The sequence below is a fragment of the Otolemur garnettii genome, unplaced genomic scaffold (genome assembly GCF_000181295.1).
Source record: "Otolemur garnettii isolate 467f Iridium unplaced genomic scaffold, OtoGar3 scaffold00020, whole genome shotgun sequence".
Taxonomy (NCBI): domain Eukaryota; kingdom Metazoa; phylum Chordata; class Mammalia; order Primates; family Galagidae; genus Otolemur; species Otolemur garnettii.
In genome coordinates, this window is record NW_003852415.1 from 16547482 (window position 1) to 16571066 (window position 23585).

The 23585-nt window shown below is 49.6% G+C and overlaps 1 protein-coding gene across 2 annotated transcripts in view; it reads right to left on the reverse strand.

Moving 5' to 3' along the window:
• Positions 1–23585, reverse strand: part of TTC7B (tetratricopeptide repeat domain 7B) — a 256341-nt gene that overhangs the window by 29701 nt on the left and 203055 nt on the right. For both annotated transcript variants that reach the window (XM_003786986.3, XM_023511573.1), the window contains 2 exons: positions 17137–17277; positions 4462–4664 (listed from right to left, as the gene is read on the reverse strand). In XM_003786986.3, coding sequence (XP_003787034.3) covers positions 4462–4664; positions 17137–17277 — 344 coding nt within the window. The remainder of the gene's footprint in view (positions 1–4461; positions 4665–17136; positions 17278–23585) is intronic.

Here is a 23585-nt window from a genome sequence, read left to right on the forward strand (position 1 = left end):
TTTTTTTTTTTGCAGTTTCTGGCTGGGGCTGGGCTTGAACCCACCACCTCTGGCCTATGGGGCCGGCGCCCTACCCCTTTGAGACACAGGCGCCGCCCCTGAGCAGAACGCCTTCTCAGCTCACTGCTGTATCCTCTCTGCCACCCTGGGCCCCTCCAGCCAAGGCAGGCAGTCCTCCAGCACGCCCTTCGGACAGACCACCAAGGCCACCCAGCGCCTCCCCTGTATGTCCCCCTAGTCAGCCTCCCCCTTTCTTTGGAGATTATATCAGTGGTCTCTCATCACTGCCTCCTCTGGGGCAGGGGGTGAAACTTAACATGTCCCTAATCTTCTAGACCCTTTTCAAATGGCTGCTGGCTTTCTATTCCTTTCCAGGCCCCCAATCAACATTCACGGAGAAGGCTCCTTTGGGCTTTTAATCTAGGTTTTCTCATCTCTTAGCACCGTTCTGCAATGTCATCGCCTCTGTCCTACCAGACTCACCTCAGGTGAACGCCATCCCTCAAGTGCACATACAGTGGCCTTCCTTCCCTGTTGGTGGGGGTGGGCCCCCCCCCCCAATAGTTCTCTGCACACAGTCCCTCTCCAGCTCACAGGTCTCTTCAAAGCTGCCCTCTCTTCACCTGCTGTCCATTCCGCCTAGCCCCGGCTGCCCCCACCATCTGCTTCTGTTCACAACTTTTCTCAGCCTGTCAAAGAGACTGGAGGCATCCTGCAAATATCCCTGGAAGAAATGTATTTCTCAGCAACACTGTCCCCCTCTGGGCCTTATCACCTCCCCTCCACACAACCTCCTTGGCTCCCTTCCACATCCATCTCTCTCCTTTGAAAGCCCTTGTTCCTTTCTTACTTTCCAATCTCAAAGACTGCCCTCAAAAGCCCAGACTGACGTTATCGGAGGGCAACCAGATGTCCCTGTTTGCACAGCCTGTCCCTGTGCTGGTAATGCTGTCCTTGGCTACACCAAGTCTCTATGCCTGTCGTTGGACAGGGAAATATTGCCCTGGGATACCAGTTTTCTGCCCCTCAGCCAGCTCTGAGCCACAATCCTCTCCTCTCCCCGATGCCAGAACACAAAATAACTGGTTTAGGAAAAGTTGCTCTGTGTTTCATTAATTCATTTAGATACTGGGAGCTAAAGACTTTTTAACATGGTATGCAAATAAATGTAAATTTATGTACTTATGCAAAATAATATAAAAATATGCCTTTAGATTTTTCTGGAAAAAGTCTGATCACTCTATGAATTCTTCCCCTATCAACAACATCACTCTGCAATGTCTTACCCTGTAGCTCCCTGCTCCCTTAATTCCTGTCCACCCTCAGCTCTCCTGGCCTCCCTTGTCTTGTGCTAACTCATTATTAATACCGAATACTTTCTTTCTCTTCTTCTTTCTCATTACATGTGAGTTTAAACGCATACACGAAGATGAAAATTATTAGAAAATTGTCGGTTTCCCCTGGGGTTTAATTTATATCTCTCTTGTCAAGTCTGACCTTTGATTTACTTTCATGAATACTCTAAGTCATTAAGTCATTATAGCTTTTTAACAATGTTAGCAGGTCTGGGTGGTGCCTGTGGCTCAAAGGAGAAGGGTACCAGCCCCATATGCCGGAGGTGGTGGGTTCAAACCCAGCCCCAGCCAAAAAACGCAAAAACAAACAAACAAACACCCCCCCCCAACCCAATGTTAGCGGGTTTGTATTTCTGCTTAAATCACAGCTTTCTGGCACTGGAAGCCCTCAGAAGTTAATGAGCAATTGTTGGTGCAGTTCTCTGCAGTTACCACTGGCCACCTGAGGCAGACATGTGGCTTCCGTTGTCCTCAACAGCCCCTGACTGCTTGTCCCCCAGTTCTTAGTCTTCCTCTCTGAGCATCAGGGTTGCCATGATCACACTTTCCATCTTCTGGCTTTCTCTCCTGTGCCCCGCAATCTGCCTTGCAACTGGTTCCTGCCCTTGGACCTCCTTGGTTGATCCTTGGTGCTTTCTGATGTTTGAACTCCTTCTAATTTTGACCTTCAACCCTGGCCTAGCCAGGCCCAGCGCAGGCTTCTCTGGCTGCCCCCTCACTCACACACTCCTCTGCCTGCCTGCCAGGCAACTGTCAACACTCAGTTCTGTTTCAGCCTCCCTCTGCCACCTACGTCTGTATCTTCCTGAGACTTCTTGGTGAAAGGACAGCTTCTGACCTGCCCAATGACCCCTTCCTCTTCTCTCAGGGGCTTGCAGATCAGTCTGGTTTCGTGAAGGTAGAGACAGGACCTTTTAAGACTTAACTAAGAGATTTCTGTTCTTGTATTTAATTTGTCTCTGTGATGTATGGGTACTAACATTTCCCCCACTTAAATGGCTGAGCAAAATGAGCCACAATGAAGGTAAATGAACTTGCCCAAGGCCCCAGAGCTAGTGAGTGACCACTGTTGCAGTTCTGAACCTGGGCAAGAGTGGCCCTGGGGCGTCACCCTGGGCCCCTGGAGTATATGTGAAGGCCCTCTTCCTCTCCTCCATCCAAGGCCTTAGGAACACAACTGTGCAGCCTGTGAGGGGAAGGAAAGAGGGAGTGTGATGTCTCAGGGATGAAGAGCCCGGGGAGCCCACCTGCCATAGGCTCCCCCAGCTGCGGGCTCGGGGGCAGGCTGGGGAGAACGCAGGCCAGGTGCATCATTTGCAAGATCACCAAGCAGTGTTCCAAGCTACCCAATGGGAGCTGCACTGATTACTGTCTCTGGGTAAAGTGTCCTACTGCAAGAATCTGAACTCCTAAAAATCTATAAGCTTGCTGCTCTCAAGCTGTCTCCAGTCTGTGTAGTTTTCCAGTACACTAGGATGCACTGAGAGAGGCCTTAAGAGTTTATTATCACTACCCTTTTCTACTGGTAAGATCTCCAAAGCAGCTGATGTCTCGGCCGGGTCATGCTCAGTTGCTGCCAGCGGACCCAGCATGTAGGCCCCCTCCATGGTCCTGGTTCCTCGCTCACCCGCCTCCTATGCTGGGCCACCTGCTCGCTCCTTTCAAAAAGGAGACCGGCTGGCATTTGTCAGGGATCTCAGGTGTCTTGAAAAGCTCCAAAGGTGAAACAGAAAACTCTCCCTGTGCGATTTTCCTCTTTGATCTTTTGTCTCATGTGTTCCCCTTGGGGATGAATAAGAAATACATCTCTGAATAATTCACAGGGCCTGAGGTGGAAACATGCTGCCTCTTTTTAATAAAAAGCCTGGGTTTGTGGTGGTGATTATACCTCTTCTGCAATGCTGTTGGCAAAAACACAGAGACCTGAAAAGCTCTTTACAAATTCCTCTTACAATAGTGAGATAAAAATTAAAAGCCATGTCATATTTTTAATCAAACAGACTAATGTTGGGATAATATGTAAAATTATTTATAAACCTGTAAGAAGCTACAGAATGCTCAGAAGGGGAAGTTGAAAAAAATTAAGTAGCTGTAATTATTATAAGGTCGGATTTATTTAAAACTGAATGGTTGTCTTCAGTTTTCTATTTCATGAGCACCTATTAAGTGCCAGGGACTATGTGAGGCTTGTTATGTTATATCCCACCTGGTAAGTAATATCCCAATTCCCAGAAATGCTGTGGCTCCTAGAGGTTAAGTGACAAGCCCAAGGTTCCCCAGGAGTTGAGACGCTCTGGACGCCTAAGGCACACTCTCCCCACGCACAGAGCCTAACTCCCTGTGTGTCAGCAGTCTTCTGCCCAAAACTGGTAGTTACCACTCAGCCCCATCTACACTTTGCAAAGTTACTATGGGGAATGGCAAGATAATGAAGGCTTTGGGCTCCTTTGGAGAGGAGTTACAAACTGATAAGTTACAAAACCATATGCCATGAATATTAGACAGACACAGCCTATTTAGTCAAAAGCCTTCATTTTATAGAAAGGACAACAAGGTGCAGAGAGCTTACAGGCCTTTCCCAAGGATCAAAAGCAAGTAAGTGATGCCACTGGGACCAGCCACAGGGTGTGGATACCCTCGTGGTGGCTGCTGCAAATAGTACAGAGACCAAGATGACAATGACAGTGCTAGGGCCACAAGAGTGTCTTTATAAAACCCAGAGCCACTGCTGGCCAGACAAATGACCCAGACTCTCCACAGCACAGGACCACCGAGGAGGCTACTGGGACAATGACAGTGCCAGGGCCACAAGAGTGTCTCTATAAAACCCAGAGCCACTACTGGCCAGACCAATGACCCAGACTCTTCACAGCACACAATAGGACCACCAAGGAGGCTGCTGGGACTATGTGCTGCCAACTCCGGGCATCATTTGCATAAATTAAAGTAGAAACTGTGCCCAGTGGCTTTGTGCAACGTGACAGCTGGCCAGCAAACTGCATGAGGCCTTTGGAACCAGCAGATGTGAAGACTGTGTGCTACCTGCTGCTCCCCAGGGCTGCCCCCGTCCAGGAGCAGGGCCTCATGCAGCTCAGGTCTGACTCACCAGGCGCTGCATGCTCTTCACATGGGTGGGGCTGATGGATAAGGCTTCTTCATACCACCGCCGGGCTTCATCCATGTTTCCTCGCAGCTCAGCAACCTGGCCACGCATGTAGAGGACATTGTGGGACATTGGGAAGAGGTTGGCAGCTTCTTGGGTACAGGCTGTGGCTTCTGCAGGCTTCCCAATGCCAATGTAGACCTCAGCTGTGGGGAGGAGAGCAGAGAGCACATGCTTTCCCAGTTCACTGCCCTTGGGGGCCTGGCGAGCAGCTGCTACTCTGGGCTCTAGCTGGGAACATTTGCATTCCCCCCAAGGGACTCTGGTAGGGCCCAGAGCTGGCTGATCCCCCTCCCGGGGTAGAAACACTGCAGTCCCGTGTGCCCACTACACTGGGATTCACATCTTCATGCTGCAGACTTGTAGAGCAGACATGGGTCACCATCAAGCACAGGAGAGTGAGGCCTGCCTGAGTCCTGCCCCTAACCTAAGGACACCCACCCTCAGGACCCACCTAGGGTACCTCAGCACCTGGACAGGGGCTGGCTCAGCCCTGCCCTCAGCTCTGACCACCACAGAGAAAGGACCACAGGGACAGTAAACCAGACGGGCACAGATCCTCACAGGGCAACGGCTCTGCTTGAAGGTAAAGTGTGACAAGGACAAGCAGGCTGCGGCTTTCATGTCCACAGTGTGTCATAAAATCACTGGTCCATCAGCCTGGCCCCACTCCATCCAGGGAAAGTCATTGTACCCTCGCGACTCTTAACTGTGCCACAATAGCAAAGCCCTCTGAAAACCAAGTTTCCAACTTCAACACAAGCAGAAAAACAACCTTCCACCAGTCCTTAGCCTCAGCTCCACGTGGAACCAAAGCCCCTGCGGCCCTACGCTCTCTGCATTTCCAAGGCCCTATCTGCCTCTCTGTCCAGGTAGAATGCCCCAGCTTTCCTCTGAGACCTCTGCTGCTGAGGGCCTTGTCCAATGGCAGCACTGCCAGCCTCACAGTTAGCTGGGCCTGAGGCTCCAGGACACCTAGGTCCCCTCTGTTCCTCTCCAGGGCCAGCAGCTATGTCTATCAAGCTAGCACCTGGAGCCTTGGGCACCCCGTTCACCCCTGCAGACCACCTTGCCTAATCAGCCCTGACCTTGACCACTGTAATACAAGATGTTTGTGCCTGTATCTTTGAGTTATATGACTGTGTCTGAATTCACATATCATGTATATTATAACACACAATGGCATTCAAAGTAGAAACGTTGGAAGAACACACTAAAGAAAGAGAAAAGTTGTACTAATTTTCCTGCACACCTTAATCAAGTTGTTTTCTGGAGCCCACTCTGGAAACTGCCTCCATTATGCAAAGTCTCCCCTCCATTCCCCTTGACGGGGGCACCAGCTTGTCCCTCTCAGCTGCTGCCAGATTAACCTCCTGAGGCCCAGCTCCAGGGTGGCCATCTCACCTACTCAGAGGACCCCTTCTCTGTGGCCTGCAGCTTTTGCTCCCTGCCCAGCAGCCATGTGGCAAGGGCCCCCTCACCCTGAGAACTGTTCCCCATCCCACTTAGCAGTGCCCATGACCCTCCCTGCCTGCTTTCCTCCTGATGTGTACCAGCTGCAGCCCCACCCAGAATGCAGGCTGTAAGTGACAGAAGGGCAGAGATGGTGTCTGTGCTGTCCATCAGGGACTAGAACAGGGCCCCACACACAGTTGAGCTCAGTTAACAGTTGTGAATAAATGAATGAGAACGGCAGCAGTAGTAGTAGCTTATGCTCAGTAAACACGTGCTTTGTGCCAGGAAGCCTCCTATTTCTCATTTTATCTGCATGGTGATTCAACAGGTACTGTTATTTTATCCCCATCATACAGATGAAGAGACTGAGGCACAGAGAGGCTAAGTGACTTGTCCAAGTTCTCAGGGCAAACTAGAGGCAGAGCCAGGCTTAGAATCCAGGCCATCTGGCTCAGAGCCTGTGCTCTTGGCCCCCACAAAAAAAGTGTCTCCTCTGCCCCCAAATCATACCCAGATTCCTCTGTCAGGCGTTCAGAGCCCAGGCATAGCACCTTTACTAACCTGTAACCTCTCCACTGTTTCCCTACATCCCCCAGGGCTCTGGCCAAGGTAAGCACTATTTCCATACACGTGGTGAGTGTTTCTGTATCCACATTTTGTTTTTTCTGTTGCCTCTGCCTCTCTCATCTTCCCCTTAGTGGAAAGGGTGGCCTGGACTCTGCAGCTGGCTGATACCTGTAGAGGACACTGTGTCCCCACAGGTATTTTTGTGAGGGTTTGGGGGACGGTCCTGGACAGCAGACTCTCGAAGGTCAGGCTCTGCTACAGATCTATCTATCTAGGTTCCCACCTCCAATGTCAAGCCTGAGGACTGTGAACAGCTGATGTGTATGTTCCTGGTGTGGTTGGTGGCAGCCTCCATGGTCAGGTCCCCTCCTGGGGACTGTGAAAAGCTGATGTGTATGTCCCCGGTGTGGTTGGTGGCAGCTTCCACGGTCAGGTCACTCCCTCTCCTCACTTCCAATGTCAGTGTGTTCACACCCATGAGTGACCCCCAGGCCAAGAAAGGGCCCTGGAAAAAGGCTTCTCCCTGGCCTAGCTGTGCCTTCTGTCTGACACTCACTTTCTCGACAGTCGCACAGAGAGATAACAGGCTGGCCCAGGGACTTGTGGAGGGCTGTCTTGGGTAACTCTTACAGACATAGAAACTTGGGCAATTCAAATGCCATTTACTGAGCCCAGCAGGTAGCAACACCAGGTGTGCCTGCCACCTGTCTCAGGAGACTCAACTCAGAGGCACCTCCTGAGCATTCACACACACAGGGGACTCTGCAGGACAAAGAAGACACTCCTTTACCCTCCACTTTGGACCAGGCAAACCCTGTCCCTTCTGGGAGATAAACACCCTCATAATGACACCGGCAGGCTGTCTGCCATCCTTCAGTAACACAATTCTCTAGACGTTCTTGCCAGAAAGAGTTGAGTGTGTGCCCACTGCAGTTTTGGGTTACCTGAGCATGGAGGCAACTTGGGAGAGCTGTACAGAACGTTCCTCTCACTGTACACTTGGCTCCTGACCCCCTGCCATCTTTGGGGTGTGTTTATGTCCATTTCCAAGATCCCCAGGCCTGGAGCTGTCTTTGGGTTCACAATGCACACTGAGCCTCTTCCACCTAGAGCACTGTGAGTAAAAAGGCTGACCTGGGAGAGTGGGGATTGAAGGCTTCCAGAAATTTTATAACAAGGATCAGGGTAAGGAAGGCTTAGACGCCCGCGTGACAGTGTGCACGTTAAGTCCTGGTCCATGAGGGCCCTCCATGAGAGCAAATCCAACAGCAAATACTTCATTTACCACCACGTCTTCAAAGCCTGAGGTCTGAGGCACTTTTCCCCTTTACAAGGTGGGGACATGGAAGACACAGACAGAACCAAGTCAGAATCATGGAGGTGAGGGGAGAATCCAGGCCTCAGAGGACTGTCAGGGCCGTGGAAGTTGCTGGAGGAAGCCCACAGCTCTGAAGAGGCCTGGGCTCCACAGGCAGGTGTGGCGAGCGCACGGCCCAGGGATGCTCTCCAAGCCCTCTATTTTAAACTCAAATGGAAAGAGGTGGGGTACAACATCCTGCAATGAATTTCAAATCATTTTGTCAATGGAGCCTCTTTTTTCCCAAAGAGACCTTACCCTACTATACAAAGAAATTCTCAAGAGGAGGCAGCTTGGCCTCTCTCTTGGCACGTCCCCCTGTCCCTGTCCCTGAGGCACTGCTGGGAAACCCTAGGGCTCTAAGGTTTCTAGTCAGTAAGCCACAGTGTCATGAGAACATGGAGGATTCGAGTGCTTGCTGCCCCTGGACCTTGGGCAAGTCAGTGGACTCCTCTGGGCCTGTTCACCTGTCAAGCGGGGGCCCTGACCCTGGTCACCATCTCCCCTGGGGCAGAGGTGAGGCTCAGACAAGATGGGGGGGAGCCTGGAGCCCGAGCGGGTTGAAGGCGATGAGGATGATTAGTCAGGCCTCACCCCTGCTGGAGACCAGAGTGAGGAAAATATGACGCAAATAGATCAAGTGACGCGTCCCAGCCCTACAGCTCTATTTCTCTGAGTCAGTACACTCAAAGGATCCAGGTTCAACTTATCTATTTCACTGTGGTCCCTTTAAGACAATGACTTAGAATAGTCATCCCTCTCAGAGAGGAAAGGATATTTTAATAGGATATAATGTCTCAGGCTCCAGGAATGAAGCTTTCGTGGTGGGATTTCAGACATCAATCAAATAGTGTGAGATGGGGTTGGGGGAAGAGAGAAAGGGATTAATTAGCGTGGCTTCCCAACATCCCTGAAATCAGCCCAGAATGCAGCCCTCTCCACCTAGGCATGTAGCTGCCCCTTAGAATGCAATGAGGCCATGTGGTATTTACAATGAAGCTGCCCTGCCTGAGTCGCCTCCCTTTCCGGGAGCCCCCCGGGACCCCCCTCCATACAGACGAGGAGCAACATCTCTCCTGAAGAGGGCTTCCTGGATGCTATCCCTGACTCAACAGGGCGGCAGCCCCCCTCCCCTGTGCTCCAGGCACCTGTGTGACCTCTGGCATCACCCTGACCACACTGTCTCCACCAGGGTACCCTCCAATCTCAGCTCCTTATAGCTTTTCTTTCTTCCTCTTTTCTTCAGCTCCTTATTTCTACCAGGGGACCATTTCCCCATCTGTCCTCTGGCTCCACTGGGTGGGTGATTTGGGGAGAGGATTTGAGCCTACTCACCCACCCCCTCAGAGCACTCTGCTCAGAGCCCTTGGATGCCCTCGCTCTCTGCCTGCTCATCCTGCAGGCTTGTTAACAGCTCCACCCTTGCAGCAGGAAGGCCAGCAATTTGGGTGGGTGAATTGAAGTTGGCTGCCAAGCTCTAGGATACCCAGTTGAGGCCAAGCCACACTCTCCCACCCTGCCTCCCCGGCAATGAAGCTGAGACTTCATTGATCTCTATCTGTCTCGCTTGTCTTATCTGGTTTGGAATTCAGACAGTAAAGGAAGGAGTATCATTTATAGTTCCCTTAAGACTCCAAAATATAATCAGTATTTTTTTTCCCACTGAACTAACTCCTAGCCATACTCATCATCTCTGCATCTCTTAGCAGAGGGTCTAGCACTTACTAGGTGCTCAAGAAAAGTCTGCAGGATAACGAATGCTGGGTGAGGGTCAAAGCCACCATTTCTGTGGCACAGATCAGTGAACAAAGTTAAAGGCCAGAGAGAAGCAACAGCAAATGAAATTTCCCTGTCCCTTTCACCAAGGACTAAATTCAATTTAAAAAATACAGGGTCTTGTGAGCTCATGAGGAGCAATAAGAACTCCTACTGAAGTGACAGCAACAGAGCGCGGCAGGCTCTGGGAACTCAGGGCCACCAGCTGCCAACAGAAAACACAATTCAGCATGAGGTCAGTGCCCTGGCTGCAGGGTAGGCTCCGAAAGGTCGCTCTGAAGACGTTATGCAGACAGGTAGTCTGTTCTGGTCACTGACAGCTGACAGCCTCGTACCAAACGTAAGGTGCCACTCAGGGTCGCGGACAGTTCTACCTCATTTTGAGAGCACAGACTAAGCTCTGAATGTTCTCTTTGGCATCCTTTGGTTTGTCCTTGCCATCTTGTCATTATGAAAAATGTTGGAGACAAAACCTCCCCCTGTGTACAAAACTCCAGCGGTTCCCTTTTGGAGGATAAATGTAACCCAAATGCTTTCGCTTAGCATTCAAAATTAGGGTCCTGCCACCTTTCTGACCTCCAGCTCCCTGTTTCAATCCTGGCATGCTATGTCAGGACTCTGGGCTCCTCTGCCCCTAATACCTGTCAGCCTCACTCTGCACAGAACTGCCCAGAAGCCCTGGGAACAGCACCTTTCACCCTCCTGTTCTCCCATCCCATGTATGTGCTCTGGGACAGCCCTGACCCCAGCCCACCCTGACCTGAGTGTGTGCTACCTCTCCTGGAGGGTGGGTCAAGCCTGCTGTTCTCCACACTACGTGGTGCCCTGAACTCTCTGCCTTGCCTCTGCTGAACCAAACTCAAGATGTGATCTGAAGAGGGCTGCTCCTTTCTCAAGATGAAGCGGTATTCCTGGCTGGGGGTCCTGGTGTGGGATGCAACCAGAAACCCACCCACTTTCCTTACTCATTCATTTGTTCACTCATTCTTGTGAAGTGTCCCTGCTTCCTGTCAGCTGCAAGGTGCTTGTCTTGGGCTTGGACTGAGGCGGGCTGAGGTCTAGCCCCACTGCAAGGCTGTGTACCCAGTGCAGGGCCTGAGGAATGTGAGGATGTCCTTTTCTTCTCACAAAGGCACCTTTAGCTAGCCAAGCCTGCTCACCCCCGGCTCAGACTACCCAGACGGGGACACCTGTCGGAAATGCACACAAAGTTTGCCTCTGTCTGCGCTAGAGGCAGCCACAGAACTGTACCTGGTTTGGACACTGTCACCTGTGCCTGATAGAGAGGGCTGAAGGAAAAGACACATGGCATCAAGTATCCCCCAATGTCACAGGCAAGCCAGCAGGTAGACAGGCAGGTGGTCCGGCAGGTTCCCTGACCCCTCAAAGCATTTTCCTGCTTCCCTAAAGAGAGGTGCTGTGAGGGGCAGGGGAGTCCCACCAGGGTGAACGTAGGGTGGCTGCTGGCACCATCTTCTGTGTTTCCAGGAATTTGCTCTATCATATGAAAATCAGCATGAGCACCAAAGAAGAGAAGAAGAAAGAGGGAAAGAGGTCATGTGTCCTGCCAGGCTTCCTGTCACTCCTGTCAAGGCTCTGGAGGCCTTCATCTTTATCAGCTCTCATTGGACTAACCTTTACTCTTCCTTTAGGGAAGGCTGGGAAGTGAAAGGAGGCAGTGGTTTTGTTTTCAGGTGTTGTCCTACTCTGAGCTTCTCTGGGCTAGGCCCCAAGCTGGGCCCTGAATCCCCAAGTTCAGTGTAGCCCAGGCCCTGTGCTCATTGAGGGCTCAGTTCAGCCTCCCCTGGGATCTAAGCTGCATGACTGCCACTGACTTCTGAGTTTGGGTCTGGCTGCGTGATCTGTCAAGAGGGATCCCAGGGGCTAGGTGAGACAGCAAGACGAGCCCCTCCCCTGGCCGCCTCACCATGTGTGTTATCCCTTCCAGGCCGTGGCCAGCAGCTCTCCTGCCTCTGGCTCCTTCTCCAGTCCCCCTCTCTCCCCATGGCTGGCTTTGACTCATCATTCAAAGAGAAGACAAGCCAGCAGAGCAGAGCTTGAGCCTCTTTTGGACGCCAAACTGACAAGCTCGTCTGCATTCTCTTTCCCCAACCCTCTGCATGCCTTCCGCTGTTGCTGAGAGCCAGCCCCTCTGCTGGCTCTCAGCACTCCTGCTTTGCAAGGAGCTCAGACCCTCTCTTCCAGATGCTGAGAGGCTTAGTCTTCACTTGATCATCCCAACATGCCACCCCAGCTCCCCTTCACTTCCACTGCAGAGGGATTCTGGGGGCAAAGGTTGGGTGCTCTCTCTGCCTCAACTTCTCCCTTGCCATTTGCTATGCAACCATGGCAGATGACCTCCAGCTCCACTCTCCACTAAGACCCATCTCCTAAGGGTTGCCAATAACTCCCGTACGCCAGATCCAACAAATGCTTTTATTTCCATCACACTCAATCTGTCACCTGCACTTCCCGCCAGCCATGTCCTCCTCAGACATAGTTACTTCAGTAGTATTAAGTGCTTGTGACCTTCTGTGGCTGCCCCACCTGTCTTCCATTTGCAAAGGAGGACACAGAGCTCATCAGGACCAGGAACAACTGGACCAGGAACAACTGGCCCAGGCCCCACTGCCTGTGCATGGCAGGACCAGGATTCTAACCAGTCTGAATCCAGAGCCAAGTTCCCAACTGTACTGTGCAGAGTCCTCTGATGCCAGGCTGCCATCTGTCCTGTGTTGCTGCTCCCTGCTGACCACTCCCTGTTGACTTCTGTGGCTCTTCCTCTCCTCCCCAAGCCTTGGATGTAAAGAGGCTCAAGTCTCAGGTCAGCCCTTTCCCATCTCCATCTTCATTCCCCGCAGATCACATTTGTGGGCTTTAAATCCTACTCCCAAATTTATCCAGTCCAAATCTGAAATGTGACTTGAATATCCAGATGCTTACTTGGCATCGTGACTTATGTGTCCTCAGGTATCTGACATGGCGAGGTTCTAACAATCTCCTTCTTGGCCCCAACTCACTGACTCTTCCCCCAGGGTCCCCACTCACGAAATGGCAACACAGTTACCCACCAACTAGAGCCCCAAGCTCAGGGTTCCTACTTATCCTCCACCCCCACATCTAATCCACCAGCAAGCCCACCAGCTACACATAGAAAATGCATCTCCGGTATCCACTTCTCTCCACATCTACTGAGACTTTAGACCAGGCATTCTTAAACTATGGCCTGTGGGCCACATGAGGCCCGCCGAGGACATTTATCTGGCCTCTCAGGTGTTTTTGCCACCGCTGACTGTCCTGCTTAGCAGCCGACTCGTCCCGGGGCCCACAGTCCAGCCCTCCAACTGTCTGAGGGACAGTGAACTGGCCCCCCTGTTTAAAAAGTTTGAGGACCCCTGCCTTAGACCAATGCTCCTCACCTGCTCTTTTGGCTTTTATTCCATTCGCTGCATTTAGCTAGGTGACTTTTTATTTATTTATTTTTTTAAATAAGAGATGTGGTCTTGCTATAGTGCCCAGGCTGGACTTGAATCCCTAGGTTCAAAACATCCTCCTGCTTCAGCTCCCAAGTGGCTGGGACTATAGGCACCTGCCACCATGCTTAGCTTGGAGTGATTTTTAATAGAATCCTTAAAATGAAAGCTTTCATGAAAGTGATTCTTTCATGTTTCTGCCATATAGTCCTTTAGTAGCTTTTTAATACTTTTATGACAAAGTTAAAAGCTCCTAACATGGCTACTGGGCACTGGCTGGTCTGACCCTGGCCCTTCTCCTACCTTCCCTTGGCTACCAGGCTTCTTGCCCTATGGCCCATCATTCCTCTAAAGCTCAGAGTCTTGCTGTCCTATGCCTCCCTCATTGTCCCTGATCTGCTACTAGTCACTCTTGAGGTCTCTGCTCAATGTACGTGGTCCTACTCTGGCTCCCCTGGCTGGGGGAGGCCTTGTATTGCAGGGACCAGAGGGTCTGTGCTGCTCCTCCCTGTCACTCGGCACAGGGGGAATTAAGTGCTTCTGTCATTCTGTTTTGCCAACTCCACAAAGCCAGAGACTGCCTCTGTCTTCATGGACCATCAAACTCCAGAGCCTAGCTCCAATTGTGACATGTAAAGAGATGCTCAAAGATACCATGTTGACAACCGAGTGCCTACTGTAGGTTCTGGAGCCACACTGCTTGGGTCTGGATTCTTGCTTTTGAACTTATTAGCCATGTAACCCTAGGTGAGTGACTTGACATGTGTGTCTCAGTTACTTCAACTGCAAAGTGGGATGAGTAAGAGTATGCCTTCCTCATACGGTGATCACGAGGACTAAAGGAGTTAAGACATATCTAGTCCTTGCAATAGCACCTGACACAACGCAGAGCTTGATAAATGCTAGCTGGGCAGGCCGAACACCCCCCTCTCCTATCCCTGGACTTCACATTTTCTCACATGGGCGCTCTCCATGCAGTGACCCCACACACCACCTGTCTGGGAGCTGTCTTCATCTGGCCATGGGGACATGCCATGAATTATCCCTCAAGCCTACGGATGCAACCTCTAATGCCTGGGAGGAGTCTGGGAGGGGAAAGGATGGAGGGGACAGGCTGGGCAAGGTCAAGAAATTTGTAAGAGTATCACAGCTTTAAATTCCCAGTAGAAATCAGAAAATCTGATCTTGCACATCTAAGAATAGCCACTGGTTTCAACTGTGAGAGGTGCCAAAGTGAAAGCTATAATTATTAGTAAGTAACAAGCAGAAATTAACCACCTACCGCAAAGTCATTTTTAGCTGCCATCCCAATGTGGAAATTGAAAGATGGGCACCAAGAAGCTGCTCGGCTTGGGAAAGGCCTGCTTCACTGCTGAACTACTGCATGAGGCTAACAGTGGTCTATGCTCTAAGGCAGCAGTGGATTGGCTACTCAGCAGCCACGCCTCGAGGGGTCATATCACATGCCAGCGTTGAGCTCCCCTGACTTCTGCCCCAGCAAGACTACGAAAGCGCTCATTTCCATTAGGCTGCATTTCCCTGTAGCAAAAAGGGGGGAATAACCTCCTTCTGACCTTCTTTACAAGACAGTGTATGTACAAATGGCACTGGAAGATACTTGGGACTTTCAGCAAAAGAGACCAAGTAGTTGCTTTCTAAGTATCATATCATGGGAAGCACAGATCCCATAAGAAAATATTGATAAATATATATATATATGTGTGAAATACATATATATATGTATGTATGTAGTAGTACAATCATAGCTCATTGCAACTTTAAACTCCTGGGCTCAAGGGATCCTCCTGCCTCAGCCTCCTGAGTAGCTGGCACTACAGATAACCCACCAATATGCTTAGTTGATTTTTTTTTTTTGAGACAGAGCCTTAAGCTGTCACCCTGGGTAGAGTGCCATGGCAGCACAGCTCACAGCAACCTCCAACTCCTGGGCTCAAGCGAGTCTCCTGCCTCAGCCTCCCAAGTAGCTGGGACCACAGGTGCCTGCCACAACACTCAGCTATTTTTTGGTTGCAGCCGTCATTGTTATTTGGCGGGCCCGGGCTGGATTCAAACCCGCCACCTTAGGTGTATGTGGCTGGCGCCTTAGCCACTTGAGCCACAGGTGCCAAGCTTGCTCAGTTGATTTTTTAAAAAAATTTTTGTAGAGATGAGGTCTCACTATATTGACCAGGTTGGTCTCAAACAGTAAGAAATGGATCTTATATGTTAGTATAAAAATTTAGGGATAGTACCTCCAAGCTGAATTTTAGCCATCAAGTTTTTCAATGTTTTAATAAGCAGCTACAAAATTTCCTCACAAGAGTCATGGTAGGTCATGCAAGGGGGGAAAAGTCCCCGGCTGACTGAGCAGGGGGCAGGAAGACACCATGCAAAGCCCTCCTGTGACTCTCAGGAGAAACAAGCAACAGAAGCACGGCCTGTCAGGCTGGGGCTATTTCCAGCAGAGGGACAACTTCCGGCCTTTCTAGTGTTGTCGATGTTGCCCTTCAAAGACTCATATTCAAGCCCAATTTGAAAGGCAACTCCGCTCCTATACAAGCCCTCCAAGTTCATCCAGGCTCACCTGGCCCAGACACTGAACGATACTCCCTGCCTTTCTGTTCTCTGCAGTCACCGTTCATGGTGGGGTGACTGGACAGGACAGGTATTCTGCTGAGGTCTGGCCTCCTCACATGCACACTGCAGAGGAGGGGTTACTCCTGCTCCCAGCCCCTTAGAGCCAGCTCATCTGGGGCCTCTCTGGGTGAGAGGCCAAACACTGCAGGCGTCTGTAGCAGGAAGAACTATCGCATGTTCATGAATCACCCCTCTTTGGTACTTCTACTTAGAAGAATATAATTCGTTAATTTATGGTAGTTGTTATGGCTCAATTAAAGATGCCAACACAAAAAAGGCTGACTGAGCTGGGTTTGTGGTATGCCAAAGCCAGGTAAACCCAACCATGTTTCCATACGTGCCGGTCTGCCAGTGGGGTTCAACAAGGTGGGACATCACCTATTAGTTTACTCCCTCCCTTCCTTGGCTGGGAAAGAGTAAACAGAAGGGCAGTTGAGTGATATTAAGCACTCTCCTCAGCCAAACACAGGCTTGTGCCATGGACCTTCGAGTCAAGCCTGAGAAGGCCCAGTTAGGGTCGTGCAGATGACAGTGATAAAACTTGGGGGACAGAAGTTACCTTTTATGTAGAAATATAAATTTGTAAGTAAATTAGGCAGCCATCATTTGCTTAGAAGCCCTTTATCGTGGATTCTCACTGCTGCAATGTCTGCACACTGGATTTATTTGTGGGCTTTCCAGCTATGCAGAAACATCGCTGAGCCAGCGGACCATCCTGTGAACCTGGGGACTGGCTGATTGCCAGGTCAGAGGCTGCTGCCACCTGTCTCCCTCTCTGTGGATCCCCAGGAGAGCCATAGGGAGGAATGGGAGGGATACCAAACATGCTGCCCCTTCCTTGACTTTGATAAAGATATTTGTGTCATCAATACCCCTGTTCCCTCTCCTAGGAACTCCAAGACTTCACTGACAAGGTGTGCCAGGCACTGTGCTTATCAACCCCAGCAGACAGGTGCTACTCTTTACCCCATCATATAGATAAGGAAACTGAGGCTCACAGAGACTTTAAGTCAACTGTGCCCAGGTGGTAAGCAACACAGCTGGGACACCACCCACAGATAGTGTGGGGCGTGGCTCTCTGGCCCCTCTATAGCACAAACCCTGCACCCTATACAGCAAACTCCATCTTTAGAGTCCAACTCAGGAAATCTTGCCTGGATACCTGCTCTGCTAGGGTACTGAGGCAGGGCAGGGATGGGGAGATACAGAATAACTCATGGTTCCTACAGAGAAGTAGTAGGAAGCAACTGTGAAAGCTTCAATTTCTCCTGCTGAGGGGCGTGGGCTAAATAGGCACCTGCCCACAGCATCCCGCAGGCTCTGGCACAGCTGTGGGAAGGGGCAGAGTGGTACCTGCGTGGAGCCAGATCTGGGCCAGCGTCATCCAGGGGTGTAGTGGGCCCTGCTTGGGGGCGCTGCTCTGCAGAGAAGAGGCCACTTCTGACAGTGCCTGCTCCACTCTGGAGGCTGCTACTGATGTGGCGTGGACAGAGCCTGTGAGGGTTGGAGAAGACTGGATCAGCAGCGAAAGGGCAGACTCAGGCATCCCGCCAGCTACTCCTCACCCACACAGACACGCGTGCGGAGCATACACACACCCCTCATCCCGTGTGTTCCTAAGATTTACTGTCCATGAGGAAATGCAGACAATCCTTTTGGCCTGGAACCTTAGTTTCCAGCTTCTGCCTTAGCTACTCTAGTCATCAACACACACAGCACATGCTCCCTCCAGGAGCTCAGCCTAGCACAGTGTGAGTGTCAGGGGCAAGGAAGGGGTACAGCTAGATACACAGCCATGATACAAGTGTTAAAAAATGGCATAAATGACATACTACAAAGAGACATATCACAAAGGGACATCACCCCTGTAAGGGCCTAAACCGAGAAACTAAACGGTGGGAAGGGGAGGAGTTCTACCCGCCTCCTGGGATGGCACTTGGAATTGATGTCTGGCTATGTCTGAGACAGCCCTAGAACTCCCTTCATTAGTGCAAGTCTGGCCTTTGAAAGGTGGACAACACCCCTAGATCTAGAACTATATTCTAGGACATGACTTAGAAATTGTAGAAAAAGCACAGTTTACCATGTGTATGAGCAAATGTGTGTTCTTATAGACAGACAGCACCTCAAGGACTGTGAGAAATAAGCCCCTGGGAAAGGGTTAACAGCTGCCCCACGAGAACTTGAGGCTGAGTTGAAAGATTCTAACTGATGGCATTGTGACTTAGGGGACTTGTAAGATTTGTCTAAGAATCTACCCTGGTTTAGACAAAGTATGCTAACTACTATTTTAAAAAAATCTAAATAGCAAAATGATTAAACTGCTGTAGAAAGTTTTGGTCTTATTTTGTTTTTAACCTTTTAATAGAAAATAATATTTTAACTCTGATAAGTTTTCCTGAGACTTTTTAGTAGGAATGATCAGTTAAGTAAACGAGTTCTGTAATCTAAGGTCCACACTGCTGTATTCTGTCATGTGCCTGGCTTATCTTCTCGTAGACTACCTAAAACAGTGGTTCTCAATCTCCACTTCACATCACAATCATTTGGGGTTTAAACAATCATGATGTCCCAGTTATACCCCAAGCTGACTGGGGCCAGGCATCTATTTGTTAATTACCCTACATGGTCCCAATGTGCAGCTAGGGTGGAGAACCACTTACTTGGAGGGACAGAAAGCAGGTGTTACTAACATCTGGTCAAGAGAAGCCTGTACCTGGGCCAGCTTGAGCGCACCTGCTTCCCTGTAGCCCAATGGTCATCTGGGCAACAGAGTTCCAGGAAGATTTTATTCTCTAGAATAGCGGTTCTCAGTCTTTTTGGTCTCAGAATCCCTTCAGACTCTAAAAAATTACTGAAGACCCTAAAGAGATGATTTTTGTGGGTAATCTATTGATATTTATATTAGAAATTAAAACCGAGGCATGTTTAAAATATTCAGTTATTAATTCATTTAAAAATAACAATAGCAAATTACTGCTGTAGAAAAATTCTTTTTTTTTTTTTTTGCCTGGGGCTGGATTTGAACCCACCACTTCTGGCATATGGGGCCAGCGCCTTACTCCTTTAAGCCATAGGCACTGCCTGAAAAGTTTTTTTTGAGACACAGTCTTACTCTGTTGGCCTTGGCAGAGTGCCGTGGCGTCACAGCTCACAGCAACCTCCAACTCTTGGGCTTAAGCGATTCTCTTGCCTCAGCCTCCCAAGTAGATGGGATTACAGGTGCCCGCCACAATACCTGGCTACTTGTTGTTGTTGTTATTGTTACAGTTGTCATTGTTGTTTAGCTGGCCTGGGCCAGGTTTGAACCTGCCACCCTTGGTGCATGTGGCTGGCGCCGCAACCACTGTGCTACGCGCGCCAAGCCATGCTGTAGAAAAATTTTATGAGTTTTCTCCCAGTGTCTATAAATCCTTTGCCTTGTGACTTTTACCTGTGACTTTTAGAGGGGTTAATTTTGGTTTTAGGATTAACTTTTTTGTTTGGGCCACAAATAAATTAATAAAAACTACTGCCAAAGTTCCTTCCTTTTGTGATATCTGCACACAATTAAATTAAAGAATTCTCAGCATTTACTGCAAACAAGGTCTGTCAGATGACAATGACAATGATTTGATGATGACAGCAGTGGAGGTTATCTGCTTTAGAGAACATCCCGTGTTTCAGGCATAGTGACAGTGTCATCTGCCTTGTTTGGATGACCAAGTTGAGATTTAACGAGGTGATGCAATTACCCAAAGCCATATAGTCAGGAGATGGCAAACACTGGACTGACTCCAAATCTGACCTCTCAATCCAGCTCCCCCTCTGCTTCTCCAGGCAGTAAGTGAGACCCTTGCTCCTCAGTGCTCCCACAGGGCTGTCACTCTCATTGTACAGACCACACGTTTTAAAGATGATGTAAGTGTCTCCCTTATTAGACTGCACGGTTCCAGTAGACGGGAATTTTGTCCTCCATCTAGGTATTTTCAGGGGCTAACAATGCCAGGTGCACACTAGGGATCAGGTAAATGCTTGTGGAGTGAACGAATGAGCACTCCCAGCAGACACGATGTGCTATTTGGAAAAGGGTGGTGCCCTCTTTTGGACACACGTCTGTGTGCTCTAGTCGTCTTCCCCAATAATGGCTCAAAGGCTAAAACTTTCAGTCTCAAAGGGCTGTTCAGTGCAGCTGTCTTCACTTCTGATAATTTGGACTACAAATGACAGTGACACATAGTTAGAATTAAACATTGGACATCATTTAGTGGCCCCTTCCAATATAACTAACCCATTAAATACAGAGAAGATGAACTGAGGTTTATTAGAAATAATTTTTTTTTCTCCCTAGTCAATTCCTCATTACATTTCACAAGGGCAGAGAGCCATCAGGATCTGAACTAGGGATGGATATAGGACCTGGAGATATTCATTAGTAATAGCAGATGACTAACAATAACACTACAACTATATAACAGTCAGTATCTACTATTCCTGGCAATAACACATCAAATACTGGTCTTCCACTGAATTAGTATTTGCTTACGGGAGGTAGGGAGAGGATAAATAATCATTTGAACCAGCTTGAGTATAGCAGATCAAATAATAAATCAAAACATCTTACATCTTACTGTTTCATAGAAATGGTAATTGCCAACATAGATACAGAATTTTTATTTATGTTGGTAAATAACTAGAAACACTTATTGTAACTAACATATTTTTAAAGAACCCTTTTCTTTAAAAACGTGCTCCTGCATTGTATATGAGGATGAAGAGCACTGCTAACTTATAGGAGAAATGGACAGACTGTGGCTTCCAAAAGGAATTAGAGGAAAAACACAGGACATATTTCCAATTTAAAACCCAAGATGCTGGAGAAATAAGTTTCCAAACAATCAGGTTCAACAGGCAAGCCAGGGAGGCACCGGACCGCTGTGCTCCTTGTAGGTGTCACACTGACTGAGAAGTGCCCATCACCCTGAGGGCTGCGCGTTGCACTACAGCTACTGGGCTCCCCCCAGGGACACCATGTGCCTCTTCCCCTTGCTCACAGGACACAGAGGCTCTGCAAAGCCACTGCAAAACCCGCTGAACCGAGAGCTGATGTGGGCAGGTAAGGGCTTGCTCTAAAACCTAGCCCAGGGTCTGTGGCCTAAATGCCCGAATGGTCCAGGGGCACAGGATGCCCTGTAGCCAAGGTGATCAGAACTCCCTCGAGCCCATGGCTTTGCTTGCCTTCCCACTTAGACCCTCAAGAGCAAAGGTTACCTAACACATCTGAAGAACCTGTGCTCTCTACATGCTGGGTTTCTTTCTGGGTTCTGGACCACTGTGTGTGAAGATGGGGAGAGGGGAGGCAGCTAAAGACCTAGGAACTGCAGTGCAAAGGCATTTCTCCATAGGCCAGAGGATTGGGAGCTACAGTCACTGATCTCAGGGCACTTTGAGTCCAAGCTCTGGACCCCCTCCTGAGGTTTTCTGATCCACACTCTTATCACATGTTGAAGCCTGTTGAGAAACCCTGCCACAAGTAGGACACTGGGAACAGCTAGCTCAAATTGCCTTTGCAGCTGAAGACTTTCCAACAATCCTTTTCCAATGCACATGACATGGACAGTCAATTTCACACAGCCCTATGAGCCTATTTCTTTACTCATAGTTCATCACTCAAAGGGATCACAGAGCCATTCATTTTGCTGAGCAAAAGGCACAACAAAGGAAGTGGCTTAGTTATGCTCGGCAGCCCTGTATTTTCACACAGGGTCGCTGAATAAATGGCATACATGATATTCCAGCTGCCCTTTTCACATTATGGTGGCATTAGTGGCTCTGGTCTGAAGGCCCCCACCTTCCTTCCCTCATGTCTTCACAGCATGTCAAAGATGAACTGGAGCTCAGATGGAATCATCTATTGACTTGGCAAACATCCCAGTGTGAGGAGCAACGGACAGCTATGGTATATTATGTGTAAGAAAAATCCTCTACCAAAACAGAGCCCTTAGGAGACCATGTCACATGAGGCTGTCAGGATTCTGGGCAGCGATTTGCTTCCCAGCCCTGGAGAATTAACTCGGCTTCCTCACAGGCATGAACATGGGGGAGTGATGGAGCACGTGGCCACGCCCCAAGTCCCATCTCTGCTTGTCACCCACATTCTTTCTGCCTGATGCTGCAGCAGCAGACACCTGCCCTCCCCACATTTTTCTGGAAAGTAGCTGAGCCACTCCAGTAAGAGGCACGCAGAAGTCAGCTGCTGCTGAGGAATCTCTGTACTTATTTTCCCTTAGTCCTGAGATCATTCTGTATTATCTGTCAATAGAGTTTATTCAGCTTCCAGTTCTTAGAAGTTGTGCCCTGTACACAATTAAAATATTATGAAACAAGCAGCAGTTTCATCCCTTGAAGACTCCATCGGAATACTGAGCAGCAAGCCGAATGACTCAGCATTCTGCCAGTGAGCTTGGCCTTAAAAAATTCATTTTTAACAGGAGAAGAATTTGTTTCTCAGGGTAGGACTTGGAAATACATCAGTCCAACACTGCAGACTGCTGGCAACCAAGTGACCTTCTGTCTCCACACCTGCTACCTGTACTTGAACAGCCAGAATGTTTTCAGAGTCGACTGTGGAAGGGGAGGCTGGGAGCTAGTGATAACTGTCTGGCATTTTTGAAGGGAGAGGAAGAGACGCGAGACTCCACGCTAACCTCAACTCCCAAATCAGGTGTATTTTCTCTGTGCTTTTTAACATAACACCCCTCGCATACTCTACTCCTCCAAAGATGGAGTTATGGCAATTTTATCTTTGCTGTGGGGCAGGCCTGCTTTTCTGAGGTCACTTGGGGTTGGGGGCTCCTCACACTGCGCTGTCATGGGTCTCCTTTCCATGTGCCATTTGTCTGAGAGCTGCCATCTCCCCTCTGGTCGTGGGTCCCGAGTGCAGTGAGGGTGGGGCTGCAGCAGCTTCGCGGGGAACTGCTGGCGTCCCACCAGTTTGACTGACAGTGATGCCTCCTGTGTGTGGGTTCCTCTGATAAATCACTTTAGTCACCATTCTAGTAGGTGCTTCGCTTTTTCACTGAGTGAGACATAGATTAGGAAAGCTAAATCCACAGTCCCAAGATGAGATCACAATTTCCAAGCGATCTTTAACAGAGTATCAAGCACAGTTTAAACCAGACAGGATGAGTCTTCTCCTCATGGTGGGGGGGAAGCTCTTTCCAGGGAAAGCTTTAGGGAAGGATCCCACTAGGGCAGGGAGACTGGGGTATGTCATCACCAGTGGGCATGCGGGGGCCAGCACAGCATGCTGCTGGCGGTGTTGGCAGGGCCAGGTGGGCACACGGAAAGCGTGGAGGGAAGCCGTTCACAAGCATGCAGGAAGGTGCCAGCTGTCAGAGTGAGCTGCCGACAGTGGCTCTGGGCTGGAGACAGTACCTTCTGGAGGACTACACCAGGCAGATGCTCCCCTCTCCACCTAAACCCTCCCCGCGGCAGGGCGGGGCTCTGGACAGAAGTGCCCTTCTGCCGGGGGAGGGGGCTGCCTTCTGTCTTTGAAGGCAGCCGGCGGCGTCAGGGAAAGCCTCCTGGTTGGGATGACACTGTAACTCTGGACACAGCCTCCGCCACCTGTGAGTGCTGCTAACTGTTGACTTGTCCATCTCCTATAATTCCTTTCAATCTTGTTTAAAGAAAGATACCACAGAACTAATTAAGGAGATTTATCTTAATTTTAGTTTAATTAAAATTGCAAGAAAAGGTTATATATTTGGGTTGAATTTTTAAAATTGCCACCCCTCAAAAACAGTGGCAACGTCATGGAG